Source organism: Molothrus ater, chromosome Z (genome assembly GCF_012460135.2).
Source record: "Molothrus ater isolate BHLD 08-10-18 breed brown headed cowbird chromosome Z, BPBGC_Mater_1.1, whole genome shotgun sequence".
NCBI lineage: Eukaryota > Metazoa > Chordata > Aves > Passeriformes > Icteridae > Molothrus > Molothrus ater.
This window is the reverse complement of record NC_050511.2, coordinates 11,583,439-11,603,236: the sequence shown is the minus strand read 5'-3', so window position 1 is coordinate 11,603,236 and position 19,798 is coordinate 11,583,439. Positions and strand designations below refer to the sequence as shown.

Here is a 19,798-nt window from a genome sequence, read left to right as displayed (position 1 = left end):
TTTAGGAAGCTGTATTTTTTTAAGCTTTGATGGCTGACTGTTGGGAGGGCTGCAACTCTTAATTGACCAGTAAAAATTTATGGTTAATGAAAATTTTTTTTATTGATGTTTTAATGTAGCATAGGTAAACTACTCTGTTATTTTTTTCTCTCAACAGGAAGTCCGTAAAGTAAGTGAGAGTATCAAATATAACCACCCTTTGAGGAAATGTGTTGACACTATACTGAAAAAGGTAACCAATTGCTCATCTTCAACCATAATTACTCAACTGGGAGGAGGTGTTTCCTGCACATACAGAATACTTGTACATTACTTTCTTTTGCTCTTAATATAAAATCTCTAGTTGACATCTTCTGAGTTTCTGTTGAGACTGAGTTGAAATTCTTTGTGAAGTATTTTCTTATGACATGTGGAATTATCAGATGTATTTTGACATAGCATTGTAGAAAGAGAGAAAAATGTATGCTTAGAGTGAGCTTTTCAGTTGCATGAAACTTTTACAAATAATTAGCCAAAGCTGCTTGCTACTCTTTTGTCTCCCAGTTAATTTTCCCTTTTCCTTCCAGTGCCCTACTGAGTACCAGGAAAGAATGGGTAGAAACATGGATGATTATGAAGATTTTGATGAAAGACAGAACAGTTATCCCAGTGAAAAAAGTTTGGCCAAACTTCACAAGCAGGTATATTAATAGACGGGAGAATGCCTCATTTAAGCTACTGTAGCGAGAGTAAATGCTAGTCAAAGATTTTGAATGCACTTTGTCTGGACTGTTGAGTACAGTGGGTTTATGCTACTTAACAGAAACTTTTCTTGGTGAGAGAATGCACAGACAATTAATATGCCAAGTGATCAAAGTTCTGGATGTGTAAAAGATGTTCTTCTTGTGTTGTATCTTGATAGTGTTATAGCTGTCTGTGAATAAACCTTATAATGGTTGACTGACAGTGCATTCTGAAAAAGAAATTATAGTAAAAGCTTGATATTTACTGAGATGCAAAAATAAAGAGGTAGGTTGGGAAAAGTAGGATTTACCTGCTACAGATGGTTTGTGATGAAAGAGCTGCAAAACTCAGTAATTGTGTATGTAGTACTTCCATGATTTATGTATTTTAGAGAATTACCTACCTGCTTTTTTTGAAGGTACAGTCTTTGCAGTTCTGCAATGTATGTGTTTTCAAGGGATTTTGCAAGGATTTTCTGCCATTTTTTGAAACAAGTACCCTGAAACCCTAATTTCTTGCAATTTATTGTAGGTAATCTATTCAGTGCAGAGACATCGTCGTACACAGGTCCAGTGGCAAATTCTTTTAGAGCAAGCATTTTACCTGGAAGATGTGGCAAAAAATGAGAGCAGTGCAACTCGACAGTTTGTTCATACCTTTCATTCCCAGGAACCAGAAAATAAAATTATTCAGTACTTCTATACACCAACGGTTGGTAAGTGCTGTCATGCGGGTTTTAGGTATGTTAAAGCATAACTGATACCTTTCTGTAACAAAAACCAATTGTTTTATGTAAGAAGTTCAGCTGCAGCAGAGGGAAGCATGTCTGGAATATTAATGTATTTATGTAATGGAAGAGCTATCAGATACTAATTTATGCTCTTGGCCATATGCCTCAATTTTATTTACAAATTCAGTAGCAGTTATATTATAAAGCAATAAAGCAACAGCAAACTTTGAAGCCTTTTGTGAGCGAGTTCTGTTTCTGGTTGTGTAATTTTCATTAACCTGTTTCGGATATGTCTGTGTGTTTGTTTTTCCAGAGTGGTACTGGGAGTGCCTTCTCCGACCATGGTTTTACAGAGTGCTTGCAGTTGTGCTGGCCACATTCTCTGTAATTGTTGTGTGGTCAGAGTGCACATTCTTCAGCACAAAACCAGTTCTGTCACTATTTGCGGTTTTCATACAGCTGGCAGAAAAGACATACAATTATATATACATAGAGGTAAGTTGGAGATAGTCACTTGGAAAAAAATACTTTCAGATCAATGGTTATGATAACAGCAGTAGATAAAATAGATTTTTAAATAAATCTCTAAATAATCTGTCAACTTTTAGGAGGTCTCTAAATATATTTCTTTGTGTGGAGGAAGTCTGCCTTTTGCCACTTGTTAAAACTCAGAAATACCTGGTGACCTAGCTGGCCTGAATATCATGTATAGAGTAGTTTCTCCAACAGTAGGTTGGAACATAGGTGTGAATTAGACTTTCTGTCTATAAACAGTCATGTGTGTGACCTCAGTTTCCTAAACAGGAATTTGCGAATGACCGGGAGTCCAGTTAAAGGTGTGGCTAGCATATGTGTGCACAAATTTATCAGTAAAATACTGAGCTGAAAAATTCCAGTATACTTAGCAAAGGCTGATTTGAAAACACTTGGTTTATGCCTTTTTTTGTGGGAATAAGTGCCAGATCAATCATGGTAATTATTGAGGCAATTATAGCAATTTTATTTACATTAACAAGAAGTAGTAGAATGTTTCTAGGGTCAGCTGTGTTAGCTTCTGTGTAAAATGTTATAATTTCCAATTTAAATTGCTCTGAAGAACTCCCAAAACTCTTCTCAGAGCTGGTGGTGTTCTCACATCTCAAAATGAAAAGTAAAGGCTGGAGATGGTCTCTGCATGTGACAGGCTATCTGCTAAACACATTAAAACCTTTAATAGAATTCTGCATTTAAGCAACTTAACAACACCTTTTTTTTCCCCCTAGATGGCCTGTTTTCTTACCATATTTTTCTTAAGTATCTGTGTTTACTCTACTGTCTTCAGGATCCGTGTGTTTAACTATTATTACTTAGCTTCACATCATCAGACAGATGCATACAGTCTCCTTTTCAGTGGCATGTAAGTATTTGGTATATGTTTTACAGGTGTTCTATCAACTACTGAATTGAAAATGTCGATGAAACTTCCATTTACATTCTTTAATTTGTAATTTATGGGTATAATTCCTAATGAGCTCTACACCGTTGTTCTATGATAGATCCAGTTGTGACTTTGTATGTTATGTAAGAAATGCTTTTAAATGCTGTTGCCTCTTGCATTTGTGCAGGTTATTTTGCCGTCTTACTCCACCATTGTGCTTGAACTTTCTGGGCTTGACCCATATGGATGCAACAATCTCTCACAAAAACACTCAGCCAACTGCTTATACGTCTGTAAGTAAGAAAATATGGGTTTGAGCTTTTGATATGGTTTGGAGAATAGACACAGTATTTTTAAATATATCTTATTGTAAAATATAGATATTCAAAGCTTTTCAATCTTTCCAACATGGTAAAAAATACTTGGTTATAGGCGAGGAGTTTGGTAATGATTTCCAGAAGTCATCAATAGCTTTTTTTCCCCCCCCCCCTTTATCCTAAGAAAGTAAAGTATTGTACTTTAGAGTTAAGGGTGTTCTTGATCTCCTAATACCAATTTCATTTCCTAATACTAATTTCTGTTAGTTTTAGCTTTCAGTGGCTTTAGCATGTAGGCCATCCCTATAGATCAGGAGCAATCCTAACTTCCTACTGAAAACTAGTGAGTTTGGTTTTATTGAAGACCTGGTTTCTGTGGCAAGTTATATCTCATGTCTTTGTTGTTAGTAACTAGATTCTTTGTGTTGTCTAGAGACTTTTTCACAGCAGATGAAAACAATCCACCAGATTTGCCCTTGTTCTAGAGTGGGTGAGACTACAAAATCTAGCATTTTAGAAATCTCAAAGTGCTGGAGGTGACCTTTACATCTGCTTATTCTCAAGCAGACCTGTGATAATATTGCCTATATTTCAATTACTGTAAAGGATTGTGTATTTATGAGAAGGCACGATCTTCATGGGTTTGTGTAGAATATAGCTAATTAGAGCTTGTTCCTGGGAATGTTTTTTTCCTAGATAATGGGATCCATGAGAGTGCTGTCCTTCATTGCAGATGGATTCTATATCTACTACCCAATGCTTGTTGTCATTCTCTGTATTGCTACGTACTTCAGGTTAGTGATTTGCAAAATAAATCCTCTTTACAGTAATAAAACTTCTTTATTAATGTGCTTCTTTACATTAATAAAACTAGTTTCATCTAATTCAGGAAGAGATTCAGTACTCCTTTTCCAGCAGTTGAGTTGTGTCATTCTAATAAAAATGCAAAACCTAAGTCTGTAGATTGCTATTTATGTAGGGGAAATGTATACATTTTAAAAATGCAGATTGTATTAACTCATAACTGAGTTAATTTAAACTTCATTCCTAGATCTTAAGGGGCGATCTGTTCAAACTTTGGAGCCTGGGGACATTTAGATTGTGCTTTTGAGATTAAAATTATCATGAGAAAGCTGTTTTCAGCAAAGTTTTCTAATAAATTAAGGACGCCTAGCAGCATTTTTAGGTATTGAACTTTCTAAAGACTCATATCAAGTTTCTGATGTGTTATGAAACTTCTGGTAACACATGCTGGATTAAGTAATTTGATCTTGTTTCCCTAAAGCACAGTTTGTTGGACGCTGGAAGGATAACTGCAGAAAACATCATTACATTCTTGCTTTATATTTCAAAATGTCTGCTTTTGATCACTGTACTTTTAGTCTGATCTTGCTGAAATACAAATTTATGTTAGTATCTTCAATTCTGCATTTCCATTCAGTCAGAAGCAATCTCTGTGTTTTTTAGTCAAGTACAATGTAGTGAAATGCCTTGGATACCCATTAATATTGTATGTGTATCTATAGAGAGTAAGTAACGGGTATCTAGTTGTGAGTTTTCCCTTTTACCTTAAAAGTTAAGTGACAAAAGTGGTGGTAAAGCTAAAAAAAAAACAAACAAAATGAACAACAAACAGGAAAGCAAATTACAAGAAAAGAGAAATTTGATATCTTGGATCTCTTGTCCATGATGATCATCCTGGGGCTTGAATGCCAAAGTGAAAAGGAAGAATAAAAATTAAAGGAGAGAGGGTTGCTTTAATGACCTCTGCTAATAAAGATACATGCAAAAACTAAGGTTGAATTAAAATCTGTTCAGGAAAGATGATTCTCCTTTGCTTAATCCAGCAGTCTTAAATTTAAGGTAGTATCAAGAAAAAATTTACCAATACTCCAGTTTGGAGGAAGGAAAACAGTACAAAAACAGCAGTTTTGTTTTCTGGTGTGAAGTTGAAAAGATCAAAGTGATTTCATGCTATGTAGTTCCAGGACTGGCTTAAAAAAGGTGGAGCAAGCTTGCTACCTGACTGCTGCCAATGGCTATCCAAATGGGCAGCCAGCATCCCTACAGCTTAAAAGTATGCAGTTCACATTCTCCTGAGTGAAACCCTGAGGTGAAAGTGGATTTCCTATGTTGTTACTGTTTCAAAAACAGAGAAATCAGAATAAGGATAATTTTTATAGTAATTGTCTTTTGGCAAAGAAGAGTTAATGATATAGGTACAAATTCTGTTATATCTGAGAACATTTAAAGCAAACGTCTCATGTCAGACACATTTAAAGCAAGTGTCATTTGCACTACTCTCAGATTATATGCATTTTAATCTCTGTTTGAGTAGGGTTATTTTATCACTTCCAGTTGTATTTAGGAATGTGTTACTGTTCTCGGTCACCTAGGTCACCCTACTGTTCTGGGTCACCACTTATTGTTCTGAGTTCGAAATTTTCTGTTTTCTCAGCTGGTGTAATAGTCCATCTTTTTTTTCTTTGTTTTTCCTTTTTACTTGGATTGTTCATATAGTTCTGAATAGTTTGTTTTACATTTTGTTCTGTAATGTATCTAAATTACTAACTGTAAATTAACAAAGGAAATTGCTTCTTCTTTTACCAGTTTAGGAACTCGTTGTTTGAATCTTTTGGGGTTCCAGCAGTTCATGGGTGATAGCGAAATGACCTCTGATTTGATTGATGAAGGAAAAGAGCTAATCAGAAGAGGTAAATTAGGTCTTCTGTCACAGTCTCCCTGTGAAATCATACTACTATAGAATTATCAAGGCTCGAAAACACCTCTAAGATAGAATCGAAGCCTTATTCCAGCACTGACAAGTTCCCCACTGAACCATGTCTGCAAATGCAACACCTGAACATCTTTTAAGTGCCGTCAGGGATGTTGACTCCAGACTTCCCTGAGCAGCCTATTCCAATGTCTGACAACCCTTTCAGTGAAGAATTTTTTCCTAATATCCAGACTTCCGTAGTACAACTTCAGGCCATTCCCTCTTGTCTTGTTGTTTATTACTTAGGAGACCAACCCCTACCTCACTACACCCTCTTGTCAGGGAGTTGTTAAGTGATAAGGACTCCCCTGAGCCTGCTCTTTTCCAGGCTAAACACCCCCACCTCCCTCAGCTGCTCCTCATCACACTCATGCTTCAGACCCTTCCCCAGCTCCGTTGCCCTTCTCTGGACTCAGAACTGGACGCAGAATTTGAAATGTGGCATCTCCAGTACCCAGCACAGAGGGACAATCACTGCCCTGGTCCTGCTGACAACCACTGCTGGTCCAGGCCAGGTGCCTTTGGCTTTCTTGGCCAGCTGGGCACACCCTGGCTCATGTTCAGCCACTCTCAGCCAGCACTCCCAAATCCTTTTCCAAGCGGCTGCTTTCCAAGTGCTCTGCCCCAAGCCTTTAGCATTGTGTGGGTTGTTGTGACCCAATTGAAAATTGAAAGGAAAGTGGTTTGGTGAGCATTTTCACCAGCTCCCTCTGTCCTTTTGGGTTGATCCCATCTGACCCAACAGATCTGTGTCTGTCCATGCAGTGTAGCAGGTCACAGATCATATCCCCTTGGATTCTGGGGACTTTATTCTGTTCCCCATCTGTGCCTTCCAGCTCAGGGAACCTGGTACTCAGACAACAACTGGTCTCAGTCTTAAAGACTGAGGTAAAGAATGCAGTAAGTACCTCAGTCTTTTCATCATCATATAGTAGTTTTTGGTTTACATTTGTCTGAAATGTTGCAGAAAAAAAAAAGCATACTGTCAGTCAGTATATTGAAAGCTGTACTGAGGAAGGCCACAGCACAAACTACAATAAACTTAGAGCACTCTGGTCACTATGTAAAGTCCGCTGATGGACTTCATTGACATCTTAAATGAAGTACCAGTTTTACTCATCCAGTATCTGAATTTTAGATATTTCTAAATATTTTACAGTGTGTTACTGAGCAAATAATACCTTAGCAGGTGCTTCTAATCTGTCATAAAGGATGGTTAACATTTACACTGTCTTCATCATCAACAAACTAATCTTTTTTTTGTGTATTGATTGAGCTGCACAAATTCAGTAATTTCTTCAGTCTTTTTTCTTATGTCAACTAGCTGTGTTTAATTAGAGAAGGCATGTTTTTGTGTAGAACTGGAATTACCTGCTGGTATGGAAAGCTTTTTATTTTGCATTAATTTTTATTGAAAGTATTTCAATAAAATAAAAAGTTGCAAAAAGCCATTGTAATTTTTGAGTAAATGTTTAGAAATTAAAATTTTTGGAGACAGTGTTATATTATGAAATACCTTTATTCCAACAGCTGAGGAAAAACCTGTGTTTACTTAGAGAAGTAGTATGGGTTTTTTTGGTAAAAGACCAAAGTTTCATTCCCTTAAATAAAAGGTAATGATGACATTGATACTGTAATGTTATATATCTTGATTCAAAACGCTGAAGTCTTTTCTTCATTTCTTTTTCTTAATATCTTACTTTCCCAGTTATTTCTAAGGGTTTGTTTCACTTTTTTTTTTCTTTGCTAGCTGATATCCAAATGTTATGCTGTGATCCAAGATATCATCATGACAAAATAATTCTGATGGGAAGTCCCATAATGATAGACAAGCTGCTTTTTGTTTTGTTTTTGTTTAATTGTAAAAGGCATGTATTTCAGTAAGAATCTTCATTAGTTAACTAGAGATTTTCATTGTTTATTTTTAAAAAATGCTAATAATTTTCCATATATGGAGCTCAGACAAAGTTTTTTTTTTTATTTTTAGAGAAAAGAAAACGACAGAGACAGGAAGAAGGTGAAAACAGAAGAAGGGTATGAGATTTGTTTGGCTAATTATAACATTACACTGCAATATCTGATGGGATTTATCATGGATATTTAATTCAGAATTACCTATTTCACAATAAAAGAGTCCCAAATAATTGATGGAATCAGTTTAATCTTGCTGAATAGTCTTGACTGGGTTATTTATAGAAGGTTAGAGGACAATTTTAATAACACTACTTGGACACCATTGTTACTCAATGTGCTATGGTGTATGCCAATAGGTACAACAAGCATTAAAAAGGGTCCTGATTACTAGGGATACAGAATAATCTAAAATGGCATATTACCAGTCTCTTATACTGATATTGCTCTCCTTGAAATAACTGCAGTTGCAGAGTTCTCATACTGAAATGTGGGCTCCTCCCAAATTTATTGTTTTGTGTGCTCATTGGAAAGTCATAGGCATAGGTTCTATTTTGTTTTTTTCCCAGAGGAGGGTATTACATTTAAGACAGAATTAATAGTTTCCGCTGTATAACAAACAGAATGTTTGATTCAAATCATGTTTTCTGTGCATATTGTATTGAAAGATTTGTGAAGCTTTCGTTTTTCACTAGTTTGTAACAAAATCTAGTATAGAAAGTCACAATAAAAGGTAGATTAGAAAAAAAAGAGAGAAAGGGTGCATGCAAGACAATACTGGGACTAAAATCTCTTGGTTTTCCAATATCAGGTATAGTTTAATCCCCGATGACAGCCAGTGCTGCATAGACCTTTCTTTTGATCCTGTCCTGGTTTAGGGCAAATTTGGGAGAAAACCTCCAACAGGGCCCCCCCTGCAAGCAAACCCACACGGCCCCTCCCCCAGCTGGATCAGGAAAAATTTCCTTAGAGAGAAGTGGAAAGAACCTGTTTATTTAACAGGCAAAGCACTCCCCAGCACACAAAATAAACAATACCAGATGTCAAAACTCTTTGAAGAGATGACAAATTCAGAAAGTCTCTCCTGTGGGTGGTCACTCTGCTATCAGTCCCTCTGGCACTGGGAAAGGCTGCTGCCCAGAGTAGGCCCCGCTAGGCCACAGAGTGCAAGCTCTCGGTGCTCCCCAGCTCCCAGTCCAGAGCAGGCTCAAACAGTTCCAAGAAGAAGAAAAGAAAACCAGTCCAGGGAAATCTTCTCTGCCTCAGCTAGCTAAACTAACTAAAAAGCAAAAAGCTCTGTTCTGATCCGTCCAATGTGGAGGAGTGAGTGCAGTCCCTGATAACAAATTCCGTGCTTCTTTTTCACTTCCCACCTTCACTCTCAGAACCAGTCTTGAAGGCACAGAATATAATATCCAGCATAAACAGAACAGATGACTGGGGATACAAGCATCATAATGTCACCCTAGGACAGATCCTTTCCCTCCATCTTGTAGTTTTAAAACTTGAACTTGTTGGAAGCAAAACAGCAAATCTATGATACATTTAATATACAGTGAAATGTACCTGACACTAAGCCATGAATTTTTCTGTGCTATGTACATCTCCTTATTTTTCCATTTTGCCACTAGATGGAAGTAGTGATCAATAAAAGCAGCAGTTCCCACCATAACTTAGAGCAGTTAGCTGAACTTTGAGAGCAGATTTGAGATGCAATTTCTTTTATAAAAGTCTTTTTCTTAAGAACAATTATGATAACTGGTTTAGTGAAGGAACACATTTTGTGTTTAAAATGAAACAAAAATTTTTCCTGTATTTAGATACTGAAATTTAGTTGCTGTGTTGCTTTTTCCTCCCAACTTACATTTTTCTTGGTGGTCTTTTTTCCAGGAATGGAAGGAGCGGTATGGAAATAGAGAGGATTCTACCAGAAGCAGAGCTGTCCACACAGACCAGAAAGAATCCAGCTTCTCAGAGACCAATGCCAATAGACGTAAGCTTTGTGGGTTGGAGGGGAAGTTTGTTTTGTTTTGTTTCAGTACATTTTCTTCACAACACTGGCTGTGAAAGTAGTTTGAAATATTCTTCTTTTTGTCTTAGATGCTGTGCTGATAATGTTCACCTCTGTGGCTCAGTGTCGCCTTGCCATTTAAGGCATTCAAAAGAGTACTGTATTTCTTTCCATCTCCAGCTAGTTGGGATTGGAGATTCTTACTATTCTTCAGACCAATTACTTGGTCTTATGGGATATATAATGATTGCCATTAGGCTAGCAGTTGTCAACAAAGAAACTTCATGATGCATCTTGAAGTTGGGTGTTGTAAATCTTAAAATTCACGTCTTCTGCTTGCAAGTGAGCTGTGTCAGACTGGAATAATGGAGCAATCAGATGACCAACAAATGTAGCATCACATAAGTGTATATACCTTCATTTAATAATGTGTATTAGCAAAATACTTTTTTTGTGGATGCTTTAAACTTCCAAAAAAGTTTGTCAGAATGTGAATGTTTTTTTCTGTATTTTTTGTGCTCTTGTAAGCTAACAAGTCAAATGAAACTTAAGAAAAAGGAGGAAAAAAGGGAGGAGGAGGGAAGCTTTGAATATGCTTTTAAGAAAACACTGGTAGATTTCCCTCTTCCCTGTACAAAGTTGCAAACCCAGATTTTTAGTGGCAGACTAACTGAAATTGCATTCTAATGTTCATCATGTGACTATGTAGCATTCCAGCTCTAAAACAAGACATAGGTACTGACCTAGTGAAGGTCAGAGAATGAACTGCAAAACAACACATGAGATTGATTTTTTTTAAAAATAAACAAGAGCAAACAAAAAACTGGTCTGAACAGCTTAGTTAAAGCATGAAGCTGGGAGGATGAATGGATCATTTAAAAGTAATGCTTGCCACTAGTTTCTTATTTTCCATGATTCTTTGCAAGGTAGATCTCAACCTATTAGAGGGGCAAAAGTTGTAGTTGCATTTCTGTGGAGATACAAAATCGAAATACTACAAGTTTGAGCAAGTTTGGTTTAATACTAAATCTACTCTAAATCATCACACTTTTGCTTTGGATGAGATTACTTTGTTATTCTTAGTGGTTTTTTAAATTTAATGTCTCCATACCCTCCAGGCTCTTTACAAGGCAAATAAGTGTCTTTCACTCCTTTTACTTATTCAGCACTATCAAAGTATACTCGTTCAAATGGTAGGACTGAAAGAGATAGAATAGAACTCCTCCAGGATGCAGAACCTTTGGATTTTAATGCAGACTCTGTTAATGACGACCCGCTTGAACTGGACTCAGGAAGGTGAGGAATGTTCTCTGTAATTTCCAGTTAAAAGTTTCTACTGTCTTCTGTTTTCTGACCTATGACAGCTGTATTAAATGTTTCATAATAACAGTTTTGTAAACAAAGTTTATAATTTCATCTAAGTTTTTTCCTTTCTTCCTTTTCCCCTATAATTAGGAAATAATTTTAAAACCTATTAAAACCTGAAGTTGTTCCACGTTTTTACAAATGTCAGAATAAGATTTGAGCTGGATATAACATTATGTATGGAATAACTTGAAAACCACTGCATGTAAAACTAGTGAATGACGTGCATGTTAAGGAAACATTCCTGGTGTGACCATCTGTGGCCATTCATGGTGCAGTGTGGGGATCACAATTGTGCCACCCCAGACTTTCACTGCTGGGACTGAAGCCCCTTCACCACAGGCAGCTCCAGTGACCCAAGGACCAGGCAGACCAAGTCCCCCTTTCCCTCCCTACTCACCCCACTCTCACAGTCAGAAAATTTTCCCTTTCCAGCTCGACCACAGGCTTCCCATAGCAGAGTCCCAGATACTTAGTTCCTTTAATCATGGTGCAGTGACAGCATAACAGCTTGAATTGGTGCCTCTAGGGAGGAACCCCAAACAAAAGAATCCCTGAGCTTTTACACCCTCACAGCCCATGTGCACCGTATTCCAGGCTCTTCCAGCTGAACCCTTGGCTCCTGCACAGTCTCAGAGTGTCCAGTCCACTGGCTGGGTCAAAGGTCCCTGTGCCCTTCGTTAGTTGTTCTTGGCACCTTGCCCAGGGCTCCCATTTCCTGACATCCAGGGCACAACCTGCAACTGCACACTGAGCTACCAGGTCTAGGTGTATGCCTCAACAGACAGAGGTACAGTGTAACGTTTTCCCTGATTTCCTACAAAGCTCAGCTGGAGAAAGCTCACTTGATTTCCCAGTAAAAAATCCATTATGAAAAGGCTGCAGGAAATAAAACTGAATGTTACAGGATCCGCTGCAGGAATGCAGCTGGGTATCAGATCTTGGAGCTACTAAAGTAAATTAAAATCTGATGTTCCTGAACAGAGAATACCAGACTGCACTGTGTAGCTCTGCCTGTAGTAGAGAATTTTGTGGTTCTGTGGTTGTGACTGCAACACCAAATTTCCTCAGAGTACCTTATGTAACTGCTAAGCTGTGCTTTATTTAAGAAACAAGCAATACATTGTATGGGTGCTTTCTTTGGGGGGGAGGAGGGGGGGTGGATATAGTGTAGAAATGACAAATAATACAAAATTCACATAAAAACTTATAATTTGTTGTTTTTCAGCTAAAACTATTTTACCCCATCACAAAGAGTCACAGATGGTCATTGTTTTAGTGGACTTCTATCTATAATGTCAATAACAAATTCCAGCTCAGAAACATGTAAAGAATGCTGTGAAATGGCACTGCCAGGTTTCACAGGTTGATTCAGACAACTGGTTTAGTCTCATGTCACCACATTTGAGCACTTGGGGGTTTCTAAACACAAGAGTTTAAAGAGGAGCTACCCTAGAATTTCTGTCAGCAGATGGCTTCCATGCAGTGTCAAAGGGATTGTCTACTATAAGCCAGGAGTATGTATATGTAATTATTCTGGAGCAAATACTTTTCAAGCACAGTGTCAGAAGTCTCCAGGAATCTATATATGCTTTTCAAAGTGGAACATTCTAAACTTCTTCTCTAAAAAGAAAATCAGGAGCTTCAAAGCTTAGTTAGGCTTTGCTTAGTAACCTTCATTTCATTTCATGGATGTAACAAGTCAAGAGTAATTGCATATGGAATTTCAGTTAATTTAGAAGTAGCTTATGTAACATTAGTTTTCAAAACTAGAGCTCCTGCAGTAAATAGAACACTTTTGGACTGTAAGGGCAGTTAGGATACCAGGTTCTGGCTTTGTGTTCATTCAGATTTTACTAAATACTACAGCAAGTAGCTTCTTTGTCCCTGTTTTGGACTTTGTGCTTTTAAAGTGTTTCTAAAATATATTTGATCAACAATTTGTGAAGGTTCTTTTTTACCATTAAGCATGCAGGCATTTGTTTGATGCAGGCATTATCTTTGATATTGTATTTCTTCTAAGAATACCCCATGAGATGTACTGTTAAGCACCCGCAGCTACTTTGTGTACCCTTGTTTGTTTGGGTTTATTGTGTTCCGGGTTTCTGTTGGTTTGTTAAGTTGTTGGTGTGGTTGGGATTTTTAAAAAAGGCCCTGTTCAGCCAAAACATGCAACTTCTTTCCTTTGTTTTAGGAAACAGTTCTTTAAGACTCCCAGTATTCATATAACTGTTTCTCTTGGTCACATGAGGTTTAATTTAATGACTGTCTTTAAAATTCTCATGAAAACTAATTCAGTAGAACATCAAATTGATCATCCACTGGAGTCAAGGAGAAAGATTTCAGTGAGAGTTAGATGATTTAATGGGTCTTTATTTTTCTATTTCCTGTGACACTTTTTCACTTCTAAAATTGATTCTGCAGGTACCAGCCTGGTGGAAGATACCTGTCAATGTCTCGAAGCAAAATATTTGATGATGTCTAAGCTCATCAAAGCTAAAGAAAATTCAGTGGAAATCTAGCTCCTACTCATTGCTTGGAAAATACTGTATTTGCAATATGTCACTGAACCATCAAAGACTCTTGAAAAAAAAAACATGAAGGAACAACTCTTTTGGGAATGCACGTGTATGATAACTTCACCACTAGTGATAGGAATATGCTTCTGCTGTTGTAGATACTGTTGTGCATCAGTGTGGGCTTTTGTGTCATGACCAAAAGGAGAAAACTATTTAAAGTTAATAGATTATAAACTCATGAATATACCTAGGGCTCAACTTGAACTGTAACAGTCTAAGTTTGGGGAAGAGATTTTCTGGAATTTTTTATTTTGTATTTTAACCAATGCTGTGAGAGCATATTGATGTATCCAAAGTGCAGTTATATCAACTATGCTTTTGCTGAGAAAGGTTGGACTGTAAAATCATAGTCACAGAATGGTTTGGGTTGGAAGGAACCTTAAAGATTGTCTAATTTCAAGCCCCTCTGCCATGGGCAGGGACACCTTCTAGTGTTGCTCAGCCCTCCATCCAGCCTGGCCTTGAAGACACCCAGGAATGGGACATCCACAAGTTCTGTGTGGCAGCCTGTGCCAGTGCCTCACCACCCATACAGTAAAGAATTTCTTTTCATATCTCATCTAAATCTGTCTTCTTCAAATTTTCAGCCATTTCCCCTTGTTCTTTCACTACACTTCCTGATACAGAGTCCCTCTCCAGTGCTTCCACTTTAGGCACCTTCAGACACTGGAGGGTTTTTCCTGTGAGGTCTCCACACAACCTTCTCTTCACCAGGCCAAAAAGCCCCAACTTTTTCAGCTGATCTTCACTGAAGGAGGTGCTCCAGTCCTCTCACCAACCTGGTGGCCCCCTCTGGGCTCACCCCAGCCGGTCTCTGCCCCACCTGTAAGCTGTGCCTGGGATTGCAATGACCCAGGTATAGGACTTTGCTCTTGCTTTGTACAGACGCATCTCTCAAGCCTGTCCAGGTCCTTCTGGATGGCTTCCCTTCTCTCCACTATCAACTGCACCGCACAGCTTGGTGTCCACAGATAGCTCTTGAGGTTCCTTCCATCCTGGTACTCTGTGATTCCATGAATTTTTTTGGTATAAATTTTGGAGTGATGTGTGTTGGTCAAAAAAGGCTATATTTTTTCTTTTCCAACATCATAAGCAGATACATGATTTTAGCATGTGTAAATAGTTGAAATTGAATATGGACCTGAGTGTCCCTGTCATATGAGCATATGTGCAATAGCAAGAATACATTATTGAAGAAACAATGTCTGCTTAAGATCTTTACAGATGATTCAAAATCATGGCACTAGTGTTTTTGTAACTGTAAAAGAAACATACTATGAAGATGGAGTTAAATACTGAAACATGATAATTTGCACGCACCTCAGGCACGGCTTCAAACCCTAGACTATTTCTTTAAAAGAAGGGAAATACATAGCATGACTAGGTAATGGTAAACACTTTTTATATCCTAACTACCCTGGTTGCATTATATATCAGTTTTTAAGGTGCCTGTATTTTGCAGTAGGTTGTTGCAAAAAGAATAATACTTTGCCATTCAAAAATGCCAATTATTAACACTGTAAAAAAGCTTCACATTAATTTCATTCGTATAGGCCTATTTTTAAACCATAGTTAGTTGTATGAATTTTCAAATATAAGGTAAAAGGTGTGGTCAAATTCATGATAACTTTGATAATTTGAATAATTTAAACCATTTTGGTTTTTGTCTGAAATCTTTACCACTTGGGAGCTTTCTTATGTGCTTTTTGCAAAATTATGTTGAAAACTAAAAGAGAACATGTTTTTATCATACATTCTTTATCATGCTTAAAAAACACATCCCTTAAAGCAGCTAGGAATGAATTATTCTGAAAAGTAAGTTTTCATGAATGACATATTCTAGTAATTTTTAACAATAGTCTGTGTTTTCTCAAGTAATTGTTAATGGGGATCTAACTCTACCTCCTGTGATTTTAGTACATGTGTTGTAACAGTAGTGGTATTTGTAATACATTGATCTGCCTGTTTTGAAACACTGAGTTGTTACTATGAAGGAGAAAAAAAATCTTTATTTGTATAGAAATAATTATATTAATAAATTAGCAGACATACAATAATTGTCAGTTTTGTTCTTAGGTGAATACAGTGAATGTCAGCCATGCCCACAGGCATTCAAGCTCATGCAATTTCCAGACTACTCATATGAAGTCACTTTTTAGTTTGAGTACTTTGTGTTTGTAAAAGCTTGTTCCAAGTCTTAGGCTTGAATCTTATCAGGGACTGGAAGTTGAGAAGATGAGTCTCTATTCAGATATTTCTTTAGGAATTCTATGGTAGCACCTATTTAATTTATTTTTGAACTACTTAGTAGTACTATCTTGAATTCATCCTTATATGAAAGGCGTTGTATATGTTCTTGGGCACCTATCCATATGACTGTTCTTAGACTCTATATTTCTGTTTTAAAAATTTGTATCAGCAGTTTATTTAGAAAAACCTTTGGCAGAAATAAAATTCAAACTCTTTATATAACTCTTGAGATGTCACTTCAAAGGGATCTAATTCAGAGCCAGTAGAAAAGCTATTAGAAGGAGCTTCTGTTTTCTGAAAATCTGTGAAATAACTTTACCTACTCCCTGGTGACCAGACAATGGGATTGAGCCTTCTTGAGGCCTGTTTTTTTCCCCTCTCAGTGAAATGGCTGCAAACAGAATTTTCAGAGGAAACGTGGTCAGGATTTTATATAAAACAGGTAACTAGTCCCTAGTGCAGATTTCATTGGAATACAGTAATTTGAAGAGTTGACTGGATAAATTAATGGCAGTGGGATTTCAGATTCTAACATAGACATTCTGAGCTGAACATTATTGATGTTGCAGTGCAGTAAGGGAGAACCAGTGGCTGCTTTTTGAGCTCTGAAAAGCTCTAAAGAATTCTCTGTATCATGCTTGGCAATGCCTGGTGTCACATCCTCCCTGGATGCTGTTTGGTTAAACAGGGAGTTGATAAGTGAAGTCAGGTTTCCTCCATAGTGTGTATTGCTGACCAGGAGTTATCCAGGCTCTAATTACATGCAATTTATTGGCTAATTAAAGTATGTTTTGAAAACTCACTATGGGTTCATATGACTGAATCTGGAATACTTTCTATAAAGAAATATGGTGTACAACTATAGAAGAATGATATTTGTTGTTCACTTGAGCTAGTTTCAAACAAGTTTGGTTACTGCTAGTACAAATAGTGCAGAACTTGGCTGGGGGCTGTGTCCCTAAGGATTTACCCCACTCCAGAGAGCTGTGGATGCCCTGTCCCTGGAAACGTTCAAGCCCAGGCTGGACATGGCTCTGAGCACCCAGTTCTAGTTGAAGATGTGCTGGCTAACCAGGAGGGCTGGACTAGGTGGCCTTTACAGATCCCTTCCAACCCAAACTGTTCTGGGATTCCGTGGTGCTTCTCAGACAGATTGTGGCAACTCTTGATGGGTTCTTTCCTGCTTCTTTCAGCTCCAGTCCTAGTAGCCCTACAGCTAAATGAAGTTAAAACTAGCTTTGATGTGTTTAAGCAGTGACTGTATTCTAGACTAACAGTGTTCCTGCATCACTTCTGATGCTCCAGATTAGGTGATTTTAAATACAATTCCCTTGCAAACTGTGCTGTTGGAAACTGAGTGTTAAAGTATTTTTCTGTCAGTGTATTTATAGAGTCATATTTATTTGCTGCTAAAGAATGTAAATTATATATATCTTTATTGTTTCACTTCCTGAATTACTGAGCAGTTAGTGTATACTTCTTGCCATCATTTCTGCAGTTTTCTCCCTATCAGTGAACACCAAAAAAAAGCCCCAAAACACCAAAAATCCCACCCAAATTAAGTACAGATGTTTGAATGTCTTCCTGTCAAAGATTTAAATGAGTGAAAATAATGTGTGCAAGTCACAATGAGCTTCAAAAAGCAGTGTGAAAACAGTACCTAATCAGTGTTGGAGTTCTTAAAAAGTATGGATAGGCAAAAAGCTGTAGTCAAACGTATTACTCCTACTAGATTTGTAGTTCTCTTTTTCTTAATACATATTTTGATATGTGCCCTACTGAGCTAAGGAGGGGTGCATCTCTCAGTTGTGAAGTGAGGCAGTGTTTTTATGAGGGAAGGTAAAAGATAATGTAACTTCTAATCTGTGCTCATAGTGATAGTTTCCTTTGGGCAAAGGACGACATAGCTTCTTATTTAACTACAGTAAAGTGTTAAGAAAAAAAGAAACTTTATGCTTCTATAAATTACACTACTGGAAAAGTCATGGTATGTAATCTGACTTTATTTTGCAGTCGAGCACTTGTAAAGTAGTCATTAACAGTGTTAACAGGAATGGTAGAAAGCTGCTGTCTTTTCAATATTTTTTCGTGCTATTGTAAAATATAACATGAACAATGATTTTTACATAGGAAGTATTAAAAATTATTACTATGATTTTCTATAATTATGGTAATTTGTATTTTATTAAATTTGTCTTGGAATACTGTAAATATTATGTGAAAAATACTACATTTAGTTTCAGTTTTCATTATTGCTTTAATTACTTGAAATCTGAGGGGCATTCATAATACCAAATAGAGAACACTTTATGAAGGAAAACTTTTTATGAAGCTTCTTAAAAAAGTCTGACTGGTTCATTACAGACATATAGGTGCATCTTAATTATTAACAATAACACTACTAAGGGGATATATCGTGTCCTAGCTTTTTAATTTTTCTTTGAAATTCAAAAAATTGTTACTTTTTTCAGAGCAGCTTAGTTGTGAATCTTGTAAACTTTCTGAAACTTTTACATTCCTTTTCCCTAATGGGCTCTGCAGGAATATGTACTGCTTCAAGGCAGTCACCTAATACTAGCTGTGCCTCTAATTAAATAGTCTAATCTGAAGCTGAGACACTCCTACACCATTTGATTATGTTAACAGAAATTCAGCATCCCTAGCCAAAATCAAAAAGGCACGTTGAACTAGATCCCTATTAAATACATTAATTGCTGTTGTTCATTTTATTGCATTATATTTGATACCCTCTGTTTGGGTCATATCATAAGTCCAATCAGGTTTATTCTTTGTTTCTCTTAGAATGCATTGGAATGAAGTCCTCAGCATGCTTTTGTGTGCATGTGTGTGTTTTAGTATGCAGCTTCAGTTATTTCCTCATGATAATGTTGTTATATTTGACATATTCCTGTGAACTAGTAGTTTCAGAGTGATACTTTAGCTGTCACTGTAGAAATTAATTATTTTCAATAGAAATACATTGTGTTTCTGTAGAGGCATCTGGAAGATAAGGGAATTCATTTGTAAGTATAGGTTTCATTTGTAAGTATAGGTTTAGTAACAGACCTCCATTCTCCAGTGTATATCAAGACAGGCTGTAGGAGTGCTGCTTATGGATAGACTATCTTCTTTTGCCTTATATGTATGCATAAATACCTTGTTTTGAAATTCACAGAGTTAAACATTTTTCTCTGTAGTGTTCTGAATTACTGTTGTTACTGGATTATATTTTTGAAATGTGTGTTACAATATATCTAATCAAATACTTAAATTGGCATGAAATAAATAATTTCTGCAATACATTTTCCCTGGTGTATTTTAGATATTAATATTGCATACGTGGTGTTGTCAGGGAAAACTCTGAGAACCCTGTGTGCTTCTGGGATCAGCTTGACACTGAGTATTTCTGTGGGGCATAAGGAGGTCCGTACTCTCCTCTTCTTTTGTGAGAACTCATACTAGGACAATTCTAGTTCATCCAGGCCCCTAGTGACAATGAAGGCAAGAGACTGATCCACTGCAGCTGTGAGGAGATGGACACAGCAAAGGAATTGACTCCATCTCATCTTTCTCATGCTTACATGTTTATTGCTTTTATCTTCCCTACAGAAAAAAAAAAGGTAAAGGAAGAAGAGAATTTTTTTTTTAATTTAAGTATTTTACTATCTCAGTAAGTTGGGGGAGGTGATTCTGCCCTTCTGCTCTGCTCTGGTGAGACC

At 37.0% G+C, this 19,798-nt stretch overlaps 1 protein-coding gene across 1 annotated transcript in view; it reads left to right on the top strand.

Moving 5' to 3' along the window:
• LMBRD2 (LMBR1 domain containing 2) overlaps positions 1-19,381 on the top strand; it is a 32,287-nt gene extending 12,906 nt beyond the window's left edge. Inside the window, exons 7-18 of the mRNA XM_036402903.1 lie at positions 158-232; positions 567-680; positions 1,255-1,438; positions 1,767-1,948; positions 2,716-2,849; positions 3,058-3,163; positions 3,884-3,981; positions 5,798-5,901; positions 7,951-7,997; positions 9,765-9,867; positions 11,052-11,181; positions 13,675-19,381. Coding sequence (XP_036258796.1) covers positions 158-232; positions 567-680; positions 1,255-1,438; positions 1,767-1,948; positions 2,716-2,849; positions 3,058-3,163; positions 3,884-3,981; positions 5,798-5,901; positions 7,951-7,997; positions 9,765-9,867; positions 11,052-11,181; positions 13,675-13,735 — 1,338 coding nt within the window. The 3' untranslated portion in view covers positions 13,736-19,381. The remainder of the gene's footprint in view (positions 1-157; positions 233-566; positions 681-1,254; positions 1,439-1,766; positions 1,949-2,715; positions 2,850-3,057; positions 3,164-3,883; positions 3,982-5,797; positions 5,902-7,950; positions 7,998-9,764; positions 9,868-11,051; positions 11,182-13,674) is intronic.
• Positions 19,382-19,798: the final 417 nt, after the last annotated feature.